This window comes from Corticium candelabrum, chromosome 19, assembly GCF_963422355.1.
Source record: "Corticium candelabrum chromosome 19, ooCorCand1.1, whole genome shotgun sequence".
NCBI classification, from domain to species: Eukaryota; Metazoa; Porifera; class Homoscleromorpha; order Homosclerophorida; family Plakinidae; genus Corticium; species Corticium candelabrum.
In genome coordinates, this window is record NC_085103.1 from 413,913 (window position 1) to 430,960 (window position 17,048).

The window sequence follows — 17,048 nt, forward strand, 5'->3', positions numbered from 1 at the left end:
ATGCAAGGTCACAATATGTGACACCACAATGGATTACTTAATGGTTTCTTTTAGAGTTAAAAAAAAACAATGTACATTTAGCATAAGTGCATTTTGGTTCAGTCTAGGAGCCTTTCATTTCTTTCTTGCAAGTTCTCTAAATTAGAATTAAATTGACATCAACTTAAGCCAGCTGTCATATCCAAAGCTAACGAGCGGCATACAAAATCTAAATGTAAATGGAATACTGGCTGCTAATTACTTAGAACATCTAACTGTAATTAAAATTTAGACAAAAATACTTTCATGGTAATTCCTCACAATTGAATGCACCCGGCAATGTAGCTAGTTCTAAATAAAGTCAATGTGTAAGAGAAATCAATAAACTCAAATCCCTGTAAAAAGGAATGAGTTAACCTCAATAAACACAGAGATGTTTTTTCAAACATAAGTCAAAAAGTACTGGTTGAACAAGCCACATCACCTTTGAACAACAATGCATACAATTAATGTTAACATTACCGTGCACATACAGTCCACGGTTCTAGCCAGGCATGCTAAGGCGTAGCTACGCCTACAGACATGCCCACTACGCCTTCAACATACCCAATACGCATTCAAAGACGACTCCTATGCCTCCAACATACTGACTAGTCATAGATAGTGTCTCTGTTCATGCCTGTGGAACGCTTATCAACAGTAATAAAGGAGAAGGCGCAGACTTGTCAATCATGAGTCTCTAATTGCATACTATAGTACTGTAATTGGATTCGTTGCCTACTAGCAATAGTAATGAGAAACAATTAAGAATGTAATCCATACGCTACTACCAGTCTGACTCGGTGTGATTTGTAGAGGCTGAGTTTCAGTCAGTAATGCCAAAAGCAAACGGTTTACAAAAGGTATCCTAAACCACTCCCCAAACCAGCAGAAATTTGTATTTCATGTGCCATGCCCATACCCCTACACCTTCCAAAATCCTGGCTAGAACCCTGTAGTCATAACAGCATCTTTCACCTGCATCTACACTGATAGCAGATACAAAGAAACCACAAGTTCTCCTACATACTTTACTCACCCTGAGTACACAATTTCCTCAACAAACAAGACCTACAAAGATAACGAAATGTGCAACATTATCAATGTGCACACGTCCAGTGTACCATTAATTACCCGAGGCGAAAAGCACTAAGGTACAGTAACAACAGACCAACGGCTCTACAACTTGACTACTCACCATGCCTCCTGCACATGTGCTCATTGTTAGGGAATGGTTACCCACCTGTTAAATTGTCACAAGAGCAGGTGCCACCAATTATTATCTAAGTGTTGCAATGACACATGAATGATTAGAGACAAGTGTATATACTCTAGAATTGAGTTGTTATGTCAACACAACACAGCTGTAGACTAGCTGTTTGCTAATTAGACATGACTTAGCATTTGGTGTCTAGTGATGTCCACATGAGCTTGTATTTCATATGCATCCAATGGTTAACCACTATAGCGTTTCTTCATTAAAAATGTCCATGTAACTGTTCTACCACAGTACTTTTCAACAATGCCAGAGCAAATATTACTTCCATAAAAATTAAAAACGACCCAAAGAAGAATGCCTATACCTGTGTACAAACATTTTAGTGTGTGATGTGTAATGTGTGCATGCATGCGCATGCATCGTGTGTGTGCATGTATAATTAATTTGCAGTAATTAAAAATTTGTCTAATTTCTCAAATTGCAGTATTTAAGACCACAGAAATGATGGCCATACGATACCATGATCCTCATTCCAAGCTGGTCTCTGGAGTCATAATACGGTCTAACCGCTGGATGAGTATCTTTACGGTGTTCCAGCCACCCTGCGAATATGGTGTTATAAAGCTAGCACAATCCATCGGATGGAGCCTGCTGGAACTTGGTGTGTTTCCCAGTAATTATGGGTATGTAGAATCATGTTGATGGGCTCTGGTGCTGATGTTGTAGCTTGCGTGCTCGGCAGAAATGCTCTTAATAGTGTGTCGGCCAGTTCCATTTCTGTTCTCTTCCTGTAGTGGACACCTAGGTCATACCACTGCAGTTTGAGTAACATTCTCTGTAGCCTCATTGGGGCGCTCAGCAGTGGCTTTTTAATATGTTGTCCAGCGGCTTATAATCGTTGTACATGGTTACATGCTTGCCAAACACATACTGATAAAATTTTGAAGTTGCATTCACAATAGATAACATCTTTTTCGATTTGTGCATATCCTTGTTCCATATCAGACATGGCCCGTGAGGTGCATGCTACTGGTCTGCCTTCTAAAGACAAACTGCTCCAAGTCCTTTGCTGCGTGCATTGCACTGTATTTCCACTGGTTCTTGCACGTTGAAATATGCTAATGTCAGTGGATGACTGCACAAATCCTTCAGCTTCTCAAAGCTGTGTTGATGTGCTGGTTGCCAAATGAGGTCATGGTCAGTCTTCAGTAATACCCTCAGGGTTCATCAATGCTGCTTAGGTTTAGGATGAATTCGAACAGGTATCCAACAAACCCTAGAAACTGCTTTACTTCTTCTTTGCTTTGAAGATCAGGCATTGCCTCGTAATGGCTTGTACTTTCTCTAGATCCGGTTTTAGGCCCTCTGCAGTGATTAGGTGCCAGACATACGGGACAGATGTCATAAGTACCTTGCTTGCACTTCTCAAAATTCAGCTTCAGGTTGTATTGTGTTGCTTTCTCAATGGCACTGCGGAGGATGAGGTCATGATGATCCCTGTCTCAACCGCCGATGAGAATGTCATTCATGATTGCTGTGGCCCCATCAATGCCTTCCAGTGTTTCATCCATTATTCTTTGGAATATTTCCGGGACGCTCTTGACTCCGAAGAGTAATCTAAGCCACCTATACCTGCCAATTGCCGTGTTAAAAGTTGTTAGTAGAGATGATTCTTGATCAAATACGATCTGGAGAAACCCAGACATGGCGTGCAGGACTGAAAACATCGTGGCATTGGGAATGTTACTAATCGCATCATCAACTGTTTCTATGGGGTGTGTTCCCTCTTGTCCTCTTGATCATTTGTTAAGGTCCCTTGGATCAATGCATATGTACACTTTGTCGTTCTTGAGGGAAACAACCATTGACCTTACCCATTCCGTTTGTTGCTCAACCTTCAAAATGTGGCCATCACTCTGGACCTTCATTTCTCTCAGTTTCTCGATTACTCTAGCTCCAGGATCAATTTTAACTGAGTATGTTCCAGGAGGGGTACCAGTGATGTTGGCTAAGTCCGGAAACTCTTATAGTTCTTTGGGAGGCACTGTTGTTCACAAAGCTATAGTTCATAGATCCATTTGATCAATCCCAACTCCTCGGCCAAGTCTCCTGAGATTGCGTCTTCCTATTGTAGAGTAGCAATCTCAAAGTTTACTTCTTTGTTGGTGCCATTGTGTCCTATAAGAAGCCTGTATGGTGACACCCACAGGGTGGGGCCTATGATTGGTGAAGGAGTACAAAACTTTGATTTCCTCAATGTTTAAGGCTGGCGAGTGTTTGTATGTTTCTCTGGTAATCACATTGCACCTTGCACCTGTGTCGATTTGGAAGATATGTCCTTGCTGCCTGTCTGCCTTTCGTCTGGATGACTGTTCCTAGAAGATAAAACTGTATAGATGCTTCACATCGCTCCTTTGTGAGATGGGCATATCTGTCGTCCAGAGTGTCCTCACTGTCACTGCTAAACGGTGTGCTTGGTTCCTTGGTAGATGGTAGAGCGTGTATCTCGGCAGCAAGCCCCTTACTGCATACAGTATGCCAGTGGTTTTTCTTGTTGCATACATTGTAAGCCTCTAGCAAGGCATTTACCATTGGTTCTGGCATGGGCCGCCTCCTTTCCACAGTGGCTGCACGTGTGTTTTTCTTTGTTGCCTGGGTCTCTTCTTTTCTTAGACATATCTGTGGCGCTGGTGTTCTAGCTTGTAAGCTTTGGTCTTCTTGGTGTCATCTCTGGGCCATGATGCTGCAATGCCCGTCACTTGCGTCACGTCTACTCTAGTGTCCTCGCCATCTCATTCACATGTTGTTAAGACAGTTCGTACTGGCGTGTGATGTGGAGATAGTGTGAGACGCTCTCCTTCATTCATGAAGTGCTCCTGTACCTTCTTGTGGGCAACTCCCACGATGATCCGGTCTATGAGGACGACAACCTTGTACGTGAAAACGCAGTCCATTGCAAGTAAGTGTAATTCTTAAGCTCTCACCAACTTTCTGATTCTGTTGGTGGAATTGGAAATGCACCATTCAAATAATTTCTCGCAGGCTAAATTATGCTTCCATTTTGTCGAGTACCTCGATGGGGTCTTCTTTTTCGACATTCTCCCAAATGAGGGTTTTGCATACCTCACAGCCCTCACACCCAATCCACATGCCATGCTAGCTTGCTTTCTCTTTCTTTTCCGCATTGCTGAGTGGGCCATACAGGACGAAATTGACATGTTCCCTGAATCATTTTAACTTTTCATAGGAGTCTGATGCATCCCAGTTCATAATGATCAAATGTATAATTTGTCGCCATCTCAGTCTGCTTCTGTGAAATGAGTCAGTGATGTGGTAATAATCCCTTACTCCTGACACCATGTGATGTATTACACAGTAACGAGCCACACCTTCTCTGTGAAGCAGCTTTATTACTAGTTGTGTACAAGTGACAAGAAACCACGTATATTTAGATCATGTGATAGGCACCGCTATTGGCCACGTAACAACCTAACTACGTACAGTACTTACTAAGCCAGTCTGTTACACTATTCACCACCTTGACCATCGTGCTGTTCCTAGTCAGTGTCATCTAAAACGTAACACCTGACTGCCTTCGGTTACTAGTTCGTCTATATAAAGAAACTAAATTGATTCAGGTGAAGATTGCAGATTGTCACCTTCCTGTGAAAGTCACTAAATATGTACGTCTAAACAATCTAATACATATGCATTCTAAATGTGATAATGCCACAATTTGAGCTATTTCGTACTGACAGGGTTCTAGCCAGGACTTTGTGCCAACCGTCACCAGTTTTAATAAACCACGCTCACAGATACTTCTATGGGAGCACCCACAGTTGCTCTTAATGCCACACTTGCAGACATGGTGCTGTATTCAAAATCTAACAATTCAAATACACTACTTTTTTACATCTTCTGTAGATATAATAATATCAAAGCAAACCAGTAATATGTCTATGCTTCTATGTTAGTTCAAGTCTTCAATCATAATTTCTACTAATTATCAAGGTCATAGCAATATGGCTCGCAGGCAACCTTCTTTTCTTTTTTGAGTGCCATACTCACAATGCCTCACTAAATTCAAAATCAGTAAAAAGGCACCATCTAGAGAAATTCTCATTAGATGGACCAAAGTTTCACTTTTTAAACACCCACGAACATCTGTCTTCATAATCTGTAATTTGCTAAAATCACGCTCACAGTCTGCTGTCGTGAAAGGAATGGCTAAAGCCCAATCAGTTTTTTCAATAGGTTGGTTAAGTTTTGAGCATGGTGATATTTAAGCTGTTGTATGAAGCACTGAGCTGAGGTCATCTGCTTTAGATACATACGAGTCAAGAAAAGTGACTTAAGGTGAGTCCACTCATGTTGTGCTGTAATCAAATCTACAATAGAAGGAATCACTTCTTCACCAACTGTCCATGGTTTGCCTATGTATGTCAACAATGTTGACAAATTGCTATTGCCATATGTTGCCAACTGATCTTGGTATTGAGGAAAACGAGAAGGAACAAAAATGCTAAGGGCTGAAAGTAGAGGAAGATTGGGGAACCATTCATCAAGACAAGAAAGCAATGCCTGCAGGTAAGGTTGACAAATGGTACCATGAAAGCATCATCAATCAACCTCTGACAGACAATTTAAAATCACTCTTTTCTGTTGTAATTCAAACGCGGAAGAAGAGGACTGGGTACGAGTCTAGTGCAAGCATATAGCACAGTATTCTGTACTTCACAATGGCATGCAACCAAGAGTATCCAACACATTACCGCTGAGCCAATGGATACGACGTGTTGACAGAGCTATGACATCTTCCCGGAGGCAGGAAAGACAATAGTGATAGCTAATTGAATTAGTGATTAAGTTAAACGCATACCACCTCTCTTTGTCAAAACAAGGCGGGGTTTCAACCAGACTTCCACATATCACATTGCGGAAGTTGTCCGGTTCTTGCTACTACAATCATATCTACCTATTTCAACCTACAGGATTGACCATTGTCTCCACTTCCTCACGTGCCCCCTGGTCATAAACTTCATGCCCGTACTCTGTCAGAGACGGGTCTTGCACTCCCCGTTTCATTATCCGGGATATGAGCAGTTTGTTAACGTATGCTGCTGGCGTAATAATTTACTGCGAGTACATGTCATTGTATGACAAATGTCCCAATGCGAGCGTCAATCGCGAAGCGGCGCATGTTTCAGTACAGTACAGCTATCCGCCTGCATGCTGAGAAAGCCATTACAAACTAGCCTTGGTGTGCTATAGTCGTCATTTGACGACCTAGACTACAACACTAGTCGTCAGTTCAATAAAAATACTTTGCATTTCCAGCAAAAAAGATCTACATCAACGTGCTTCATCAACTCCTTAAGAGAGCCTATTTCAAAGTGCTGTGTTCTCTTTTACAACCAATACAAACCCTTCATGGCCTTTAATATAGCTGTATCATAACAGTTACCACTCTTTATGTTTTCTCTAATAACCATCCCACTCAATCCACCTGCAGATGATAGTTGACATCTGACTTGCTCGGGACATGCACTTTGACGATGTACTGAAGATTTTTCATGACCCTAAATGGCTTGAAGTTTAATTCTTGAGCAACCATCTACTATCCATGCTTTGCTCTTGAGTTCTGCTCTTGCTTTACCATGCTTCCCACACTATTTACAAAGTAGCTTCAGCAGCCCATCTTCACTTCTACAATGTCAGTCATAGTTGGCCTTCACTCCATGTCTTGTACACTGCAGGCAAATCCTTTTCGGTAGTCAGTTTCTTATATGATGGTAAAGACGTTTACGATGACGATAATGGTGATGGCAGTGGTAGTGGTTGTGATGATGATGATGATGATGATGTCACTGACCGTGATAATTGTGTCTGTGGTGTCGTGATGGTTCTGGCTTTAGTAAAGATCTCAGGTGCCTCATCTTCTTAGATAGTGGTTGTGAAGATGGTAATAATTATGAGTTTCTTTTTTCGTTGTCTTGACACTGAGGTCTTAGGTTCTACTATAATAACTGGCTAGTGTTGCCCTGCTTCATAAATGACTACCAGCTGCCTTTACATGCACCCTCTGGACCTCCTTCTCCTCTAGCAAAGGGACCAAATGATTCGGCCACCAAAGTCCACTAGACAATGTTGAACATGTAATGAAACTAGAAGTCCACATGATATGGTATGCTTTGTCAGGTGCTACCGATGCCCCTGTTTTCACCTGTTTTCACGTTTATACCACAATTTTTACACTGTTTCTATAGTGACATTTGTCGAATTCCTATGTAAACATGCTATGCAGCAAACAACACGCCACCTCATTGCTCCTCATTAGGACAATGACGGCTGGAACCTCCCCAATCGTCTAGGAATGCTCCCAACCGTCAAAATGACGGTAAAGATGGTCCTGGCTAGAACCCTGCGTATATCAACTTTTCCAGATCACTCACCAATCTGCTCTACTCCTATGAAGGCAATGGAACCTCCTCTGCTCTTCCGGACCTATTTGAGTCCTGTGGCTGCAAAGCTGCTAGTTGATGTTGGTCTCTGTAATTTCGTCTGATAGGATACATATCCTTGCAAATGATAGGATTCTGCAAGCCTATGTATCCTATCATTTGCACTTTTCCAGTTATTGAACAGTTGTTCTTTGTCCTAGGTACTCAACCACTAACCCAACTACTGGTACAACCTCACATCTTTGTGAAGATACTGATTCTTATGAGGAGAATGAGAATACAAGTTCTGGTGCCAGCAGCAATAGTGAAGATTCTGTTCATGATCTAGAAGTGTTTAACAAGTCTGAGTAAAGTGCCATTATATAATAATATATATGATGTTACGTGGAATAGTTGATGTGCGACACAGTGACATTTAAGTTGCAGTGTCTACTCACGTATTTGACAGAGCCCAGTGCTTCTACAGAAGATGATGATGAACCCGATGCAGAACCATTTCCTGTGATTAGTTTAACTTACAACGCTTTGCCCGTTTTCTGTCAGTGATGTGTCATGTCACCATCAAGATGCAGTGTTTGGCTGAAGATGAGCTGAACGGAAGTTTGCTTGATGCACCATTTGTTGTCAAAAATAACACATTTCAGACAAATTCTACTGAATCAGTCCCATAATTGGCTTTGATTCATATAAACTATCTTTGATTTGATATCTTTCTTTGAATATACAAGGACAGGAGCCACCTGTTGTTGCAGACAAGACTGGAGACACTGACAGAGATGACCAGTTAAACCAGCCTGTAGTGCATAAGTCCACTGCTGTTGGCATAGAGTCTATTCCACCTGTTGCGTTTGCTCCAATGCAAGTCAGAACTGCCGAGACAGGTTTACTAGCAGCTGCAAGTGCCAGGAGAGTTATTTGTGATAAAGAGTACATTACAGACCTGTCAGGGTCTACATGCAAAACATCCAATTTGCATCGAGCAAACTTATGTTGGAGCCACTCTAACACTGTAGTGGTGGTAAGCTTTGGTCATGAAGGCCAGTGGAGCAGTTCTCGACGTTGCAAGGAAATGAATGGCTATCCATTCTTTTTGAACACCCTTCTCCTAGCATCATCTTTATTTCTGTCAGGCAACAACTATGCCAACATATGTCTCTTCTCAAGGTTTAAACCTTCGCTTCATTTCTGAGTTTACATTTTATTGGCTGCAGCAGTTATACATATTGCCCATCAGTTTTGGAGCAATGGGATGAAAAGACAAGTTCTGGGTGGCATTGGAGATTAGCATGTGGTTGCTTGTGGTGATGGAAGGACTGATTCTCCTGGGTTTAGTGCAAAATATTGTGTGTATGGTCTGATGTAGCAAATCTCATCATTGATGTCCAAATAATAGACAAAAGGAAAGTTAAGGGTAAGAATGTATAAAAGAACAGGGTGTTAATGTGATTGAGCCAATAACCACCACTTCAATATCTCTTCTTCCATGATGTGTGTTTGTTCTCACCATTAGTTACTTGTAGTCATGCTAATGTTCACATGTAGAACATGACAAAGCTTACTTGAATACTGTTCACTAGCTTGATGTCTGGCTTAATTAAAGCAAAGAATTGGATAAAGTTTTGTCTAAGGTTAGCAAAACCTAATACCTACTTATAACTTGACTAACAAGTACTCGTGATCACATTTAAGACTCAAAGAAGCATGAACTGAGGGCCATTGCAGCCTGGAAAAGATCAGTTGTAAATCATTTTTGGTGGTCTTGTCAGAAAGCACAAGGAGATGTGAGTAAGCTAAAGGCAGCATCAGCAGAGAGAGGAGACAGAGAGGAGAGAGAGAGAGAGAGGAAAGAGAGAGGAGAGAGAGAGAGGAGAGAGAGGGGAGAGAGAGAGAGAGAGAGAGAGAGGGGAGGAAGGGGAAGGAGAGGGAGGGAGGGAGGGGAGGGAGGGAGGGAGGGGAGGGAGGGAGGGAGGGGAGGGAGGGAGGGAGGGAGGGAGAGAGAGGAAGGGAGGGAGGGAGAGAGGGAGAGAGAGGAAGGGAGGGAGGAGGGAGAGAGAGGAAGGGAGGGAGGAGGGAGAGAGAGGAAGGGAGGGAGGAGGGAGAGAGAGGAAGGGAGGGAGGAGGGAGAGAGAGGAAGGGAGGGAGGAGGGAGAGAGAGGAAGGGAGGGAGGAGGGAGAGAGAGGAAGGGAGGGAGGGAGGGAGGGAGAGAGAGGAAGGAAGGGAGAGAGAGGAAGGAAGGGAGGGAGGGAGGGAGGGAGGGAGGGAGGGAGGGAGGGAGGGAGGGAGGGAGGGAGGGAGGGAGGGAGGGAGGGAGGGAGGGAGGGAGGGAGGGAGGGAGGGAGGGAGGGAGGGAGGGAGGGAGGGAGGGAGGGAGGGAGGGAGGGAGGGAGGGAGGGAGGGAGGGAGGGAGGGAGGGAGGGAGGGAGGGAGGGAGGGAGGGAGGGAGGGAGGGAGAGAGAGGAAGAGAGGGAGGGAGAGAGAGGAAGATGTCCTTGGTCATCGTCATGTAAATTCCTACTAGCATATGATAATCAGTGAAAACCAACAGATGCTCTCTGACTCGGCGACAGAGCAGCCCAATACTTTAAAACAAGACGTTCCTAGACAATTTGTTTGCACATCGATCCTAGTGAAAACAGCCGCTTTCTTGAACTGGTTTAGTTTTTAAACGCGTTTAAGCTAAACTAGTTTAAGGTGCAGCTAGTGGAAACACGGCCTCAGTGATGTTTTCCTTTGTCTGTGATTCTCCAGGGAATTCCATAGCTTCTACCCTATTCCTTAACCACACTGTACAAAGGCACATAGTACTAAATGTTCTAATAACAGCCCCTACCCTTCTAGGCTGGGTAATACAATATAAATAGCACTTTTTGGAGAATATCTATATAATTAGATGCTTACGAGAAAGTGGATCTACAGTCCGCAGTTTCCTGCAAACACAATGCAAACACTAAGGCCGTGTTTCAAATGGCTGTACATTAAACTAGTTTAGCTTAAGTTAAATGCATATATATACTAACCCAGTTCAAGAAAGTGACTGTTTCCACTAGGAACTTGCACACCAAGATGTGCAAGACAAACTGTCTCGGAACGGTGTAGTATTCGTTAAGCAAGGCTTGTTTTGAAGTATTGGGCTACTCTGTCGCTGAATCAGAGCAACTGTTCGTTGTTATTGATTCAGCATCTACTACTTAATTAAGACTGGTTCATAATGAATGCATGCATGTTCACAATATGCATCCGATCCTTGCGCGGCGCTGTGGATTGTTGTTCACAATACGGAGAGTGTGAATGGGCTGCAGTCAGGCAACTATAACTAGATTATGCACTAATTGTCACATGATGACATGCTAGCCACGTGACTATTACGCGGCAACTCTGCATCACACATTCTCTCTGGCTCTGGCATATGTGTAAGGCTTGCTTTGGACGTCCCAATAACAAGGAAGCCGTCTCACAGCTTCTAGTAGCTCTTCGCATGACACAGTCTCTATGTGAATTCTCGGACATTGCTACGCTACATCTCGTGACCAATTAGACAAGTTCGATGATTGGACCAGTGTAAATGACATTTCTTGTTTGGTGTACGACGTTTCCGGCAAAGTAGAACTGATCCTATTGTTGCGCTGTGCCATGTGCCACTGCGCTCCGACAGCGGCATCCTTTGATGTTGGCGCACACCGTCGGATCGCATCACAGCGCATGAATATTGTGAACATGCATGCGTCTATTGTGAACCAGCCTTAAGACTTTGCAAGATGATGACCAAGGACACCGTCTTGTCTCTCTGTGTAGCTGCTGATTTCTCTCCTTTAGTTAACAACCCTACATCTTTCACGGCAATCCTATACCAGCAAAATAGTCAATATCATTAAAACGACATTGTCAAAGGCCATCTAAGCAAGAGCACTACTGTGACCTGGTAGTTAACCAAAACCACTTTGCTAAAGCTACTACAAACTAGGTTAGAATATAACTGGTTTAGTGCAGGTGGAAAGGGTCAATCCTTTTAAACCACTTGTTAAACCGGTGTTACAAGGTAGAACCACTCCCTACACAGAACCTCAGGGAGAAATCAGGACCTAGGGTCAAACCTCCGCTGGACTTGCTGCTCTAGTGCAAAATTTCCGCCCGTAAGGGCTTCCTAGCTCTAACCCTAACCCATAATCCTAACCCTAAGAGGAGGTTTCAACCTAGTGTGCTACCTCCCAGGCAACAGAAAATACCCTGTGACACCGGTTTATGCAAATTAAATATTTTAAAATTTTAAATTAAAATAAGCAAATAACTTTTCTAATGATAATGAAATATGACTACGGAAGAATTTTTCTTCAAGACAAATTTAGACAAATTTAATTTTGATTTATAATTTAATAAATTTAATGGAAGCTACAAGAGTTGAAAATCAACAATTATCCTCACACTGACCGTCGTGAGACATGCTCCTGCCATTGGAGTCAACAACTTCTTAATTACATCAGATGTTGATGTTTCCTCTGTTTCATTCTTGCTAGTTTCCTTATCCTTCGAACGAGTAGCTTCAAACGCAGGCCAACTGCAACGATAACGCTGACCGTACTTCGACACGACGTCTACACTATTTTCCACCACCTTCACAACACACAGACACACCAGAAACGGTCAAGGAAGGAACAACGACGTCGATGCGTCATCACAATTCCCTAGCTTACTTGACGAATTGCTAGAGGAGTGTTCAGTATTTCAACGCCATACTTTGCTCCTTCCAGTTCTTGTAAGTCTATAAGCGAAGATACCTTATCGAAGAACAGTACTAGAAGTGCCTGCCAGCAGAGAAACGACATCAATATGTCCAATCAATTGCTAATTGATATCTATGTGGCAATGCTTACTAATTGATATCTCATGCATCACGTCTTTGTAAGAAGCCTTGTCGCCCCGAACAACAAAATTAATTAATTATACATTAGATTTAGAAATTAGTAGCTTACTACCTCAAAGCGGCGGCTACGTCCTTACCCTTATGGAGCGCCATCTGTGGCAAAAGCGTAAGGTAATCCGGGGTATTTCCGCACACGGGCAATTCCGCACACTTTAAAATTCAATTACTTCTCATTTCTTTCAGCGGAGACGAAATGGAACGTGTGAGCACTCGCTGGATAGCTTATCGTTCTGCGTTCTAGGTAGCAGCAAAATACCTATGTTTGTGAGCTGGAAGAATTTTCTAGCTAGTGTTTTTCATGCAAAGCTGAGCATCCCGTTGTAGAACAAATCGTCTAACTTTTTAGCTAGCAAGTTGTTTGGTGACTTCATACTTTCCAAAGATAGACACACCCGCTAATACTGCTCGTGCATATCGTGGAAGATAAATTACCACCTGAAATTAGCCGATCACGGGAAACTTCTCGTCATTTATGGAAACCCTACGGTGCAAAGTGGATATCATATCATTTCATTGTAAATTGCTATATTTACTAAGTAAAAGACCATAAAAGATGCAGACATGGGTTTGTGAACGGTGCAGAGCCTGAGAGGAGAAGCAGCAGACAAAATCAGTAACATCTAGGGCGAACCGTAGCTAGCATTCGCAGAAGATCTACAAAAACTATAACTTTGCTATATGTATGCTCAAGTCGTAATTCTAACCGTTAGCAAACTATACACCAACCAGGTGTCGTGTTTGCAGCCATCAGAGGGAGAAACGGCAACTGTGCGGAATAGCCCCACCCCTGATATTTGACCCTTGTGCAGAAAACGTCCAACCGCTTGCTTGTATAGTTGCATGGTGCCAAAAACAGCCGTCCACGTATACTACAGTAGCAAACGAAGAAACCATACGCAGGTAAACGCGGAACGCAATCTCTTGCAGAAGATACGGGTCACCTAACTAAAGAGTGTGCGAAATTACCCCTATTATAGGGTAATGTTCTTAACTTAATTAATTAATAACCGTCGATTTCGCTCGCTCTAGATCTTGCAATCGAATTAGTGAGCGCTATTAGTATAGAAAAATCTAGGTCGGAGCAGCAGAAACTTGGAAGTCACGTGCAGTTACGTACTCAATCACTCGGATAATCCGTTCGCAGTGTCTACGCCAAGTCACAACTCGTCTGACGCTCGCCATTTGGACCGTCCCGTTGGGTGTCGTCACTTCGAAGACGTTGCTGGCGTTGCGGAGAACAGGTGTTTTGAACGTGGCAGGAATTCGATTCGCTTATACGGCCAAACGAAGGTTGGGCGTTTTTCGAGACCCGGATATACAGTAATCCCGGGTATTTCCGCACACGGGGCAATTCCGCACACTTCTGAATTCAATTACTTCTCATTACGCTCTTTCAACGGAGACGAAATGGAACGTGTGAACACTCGCTGGATAGCGTATCGTTCTGCGCTCTAGGTAGCGGCAAATACCTATGTTTGTGAGCCGGAAGAATTTTCTAGCTAGTGTTTTTCATGCAAAGGTGATCATCACGTTGTAGAACAACCCGTCTAACTTTTTAGCTAGAAAGTTGTTTGTGGTGACTTCATACTTTCCAAAGATAGACACACCACTATTACTGCTCGTGCATATCGCAGAAGATAAACCACCAGCTTAGCCGATCCAGGACCGACGGAGCCCTCCAGATGTAGTTGGGTGGGCCAGGTCTTGCTTGGCTAGGCTCCGCCTACTTGACAACTTTTGACTAGAGCCGTAGAGCTCAGGCGCGTACCCAGGATTTCTCTGGGGCGTTTCCATATTAATATCAATAATATTGATATGTTTATATTAATATCAATATTATTGATCTTAATAACTGTTTTTATATCAATATCTAGATTAATATTGATATTAATGGTTTAATTGATATTTGATATTTACTCTCATCTTTGTCCGCTTCGGCTGACTGTCAATTCGAGCCTCCGCTCCGAGGGGTCCATCTTCAGCAGCTGTAGGCCCTGTTACAAACTGCGACAATGTCAACTGACGCTTCATTCCTGACTGGCACGTGTAGCAGTGAGAAGACAGCGCGTTAGACACGTGCTACAACATAGCCTCGAATTCCTAGACATCTGTGTACCGTTAGCGGTAACGTCCACCTCTAGGGGGGTTTCCGGGCAACCTGGAAACATGCCTGCGTACGCCACTGGAGCTACTGTATCTAGACTGCTGATCGAATCACATTGGACCTCACAGCTTCAGATAACGTAAATTGAACTCATGATCAGCATCACTGTTTTTGACACACTTTTCTGACTCCTTGTTTTGGATGATTGACGAGTTGGCTATTTGAAGACAGCCAGCTATTCTCCTTCTCCAATGCATCTTGAACTCGTTGAGTTTCAAGTCTAAACATAGAAGACACGACGTATTAGTTCTTCTAGTGTCTCCTCCGCTTTGTTTCCCCAGCGACGGTGTCAGCGGCGTAGCCAGAGCAAAAAATTTTGGGGTTTATTATTACTACTAATTTGTTCAAAATTAATATTAATCTATGTCTATAAACTAATCGTTTATATCGTAAAGTTTATAATAATTTATTAATTGTTTATATCATTTATGTAAACTACAAGCCATGTAGCCCGTTCTTCGCCCGGGCCAATTAATTAAGATAATTAGCACAATTCCAGCGTCTAGACTCTTGGGGCATAATAAAATTCGGTTATCTAGAGGAGACGCCCATGGACGACGATAAAGTGGATATCCGTCATTGGAGCATTGAGTTTCACGGCAGAAATTCTTTGGAAAATGCTTCGAGCAGTAGTTGCACACAAATACGTTATAATTGACAGATACTGTATATTATACAATATACTATACAGTATATTACACAGTATATCTATCTATACTACTAAAATCGGCGGTGTTTGTATATCTATACTTCTATATAGAATTGACGGTGTTTGTATATATGTATATATGTATAAGTTCGATAGCCGGCTAGACTGGATCACGCACGAAGCTAAAATTTGGGGTACAGGCGTAACTCGGCATGGGTAAGAACATGGGCAGGGTGGCGTCGTCTTCCAGCTTTTTAGTCGGGTCTCCTATTGGGGGTGCAACGTAAACGATGTCATAGTGCTGTTCGTCGTTCAGAAAGGAGATTGAATGCCCCTGATAGACTCAATTTGAAGGAAGTTCCGTTACGTGAACTCAACCGCATGGCGTAGTTTTGTTTCTAATAACTAAGAGTGCAATGCTCACTTTCAATATCCATTGTTTGTTCACATGCCATTGTTACGTCACAATACTATAGATATCCAGCAGTCCCATCAGACTGCGTTATCTGAGCAAGCTGTAGTTGATTTGTTTATCTTAAACATCAAACTACATTTAAAGCAAAAAAAGAGTTTTGAAAAGAAATATTGTTCAGTGCGTAGGTAGGTTGGAAACGTGCTGGGTATATTTTATAATATCCCAAGAGCACCCGCCTCTACTCGCGCTCATCGGATAGCATCAAACTACGTCCAGAGCAAAGACGAAGAGGTCCACTTTAGCAATGGTCAGTGCGTACAGATTGAAAACGTGCTGAGTATATTTTAAAATATCCCAGGAGAACCCGCCTCCACTCGCAAGTGAATTACTCTGCAGCCGCTCATTGCACCTTCATCAAATTAAGCTGACCTCGGACGGTATGCACGGAGCGTGTCGTTTATTACCGGCGACGTCAAAAACAACAAGATATTTTTGTGTAGGATATCTGGGTATTTAGAAATACGCCTACCTTTGGTTTTTCCGAGTACGCTCACCGAATACCTGCCACATTCGATACGCCTGTTTCCTGCAACGGCAGCAACGTGTTCGAAATGATTACATCAAATGGGACTCTTGAAATGGCTCCGAGAAGACTCACCGAAGAGACGTGTGACTGCGTTTGCACTGAATCCAACCTACACGTTTCCTGCACCGAGCACTACACTGGGAGTGTGAACACATCACAAACAGAGAGCAAACAGTGCGCTAGATCATGCATGCCTGCATGTCAAGCTACTGCATGTATCCTATGGCTGAGTAAGAAACTGCACGTGACTTTCAAGTTTCTATTGCTCAGATATATATCTCTGAACGAAAAAGTCGCTGCAAATTTCTCGGAATGGGACACTCGGTTAAGTTTTCATTTGTCTTCAACGGGATATTAACTACTTAGCACATTCCAGTTTATTCGAACACACGCCCACACCAGTCATTTGAACTGAATGCACACAGGGAGTGTGTTGTGCACATGACGTGTCTACACACGCTCAGACTGAGTTTTCCGTCATAACACTACGCTACTCTGCCCGTTGCCCGTACGAAGAACGGGTCATGTATCTAGTATATATATATATATATATATATATATATATATATATATATATATATATATATTAAACCATATATTTGTATATAATATATACA

At 42.8% G+C, this 17,048-nt stretch overlaps 1 protein-coding gene across 1 annotated transcript; it reads right to left on the reverse strand.

The window, feature by feature from the left end:
* Window positions 1-4,029: 4,029 nt before the first annotated feature.
* Window positions 4,030-12,531, reverse strand: LOC134195215 (uncharacterized). The gene is made up of 5 exons (XM_062664216.1): window positions 12,388-12,531; window positions 12,119-12,307; window positions 7,311-7,374; window positions 5,051-5,121; window positions 4,030-4,167 (listed from the first exon to the last, which is right to left on the reverse strand). Exons 1-5 carry the CDS (start codon window positions 12,517-12,519, stop codon window positions 4,030-4,032), a joined length of 594 nt encoding a protein of 197 aa, XP_062520200.1. The 5' UTR covers window positions 12,520-12,531.
* Window positions 12,532-17,048: the final 4,517 nt, after the last annotated feature.

Excerpts from the sequence above, each read along its gene's own strand:
- LOC134195215 (XM_062664216.1), bottom strand. The coding sequence starts at position 12,519 with ATGTCGTTTCTCTGCTGGCAGGCACTTCTAGTACTGTTCTTCGATAAG. Across the intron at positions 5,122-7,310 it reads AGGAGGTCCAGAGGGTGCAT|ATTTTGAATACAGCACCATG; the intron begins GTAAAGGCAGCT and ends TTGAATTGTTAG. Across the intron at positions 4,168-5,050 it reads GTGCTCCCATAGAAGTATCT|GTTGTCGTCCTCATAGACCG; the intron begins GTGAGCGTGGTT and ends TTCACGTACAAG.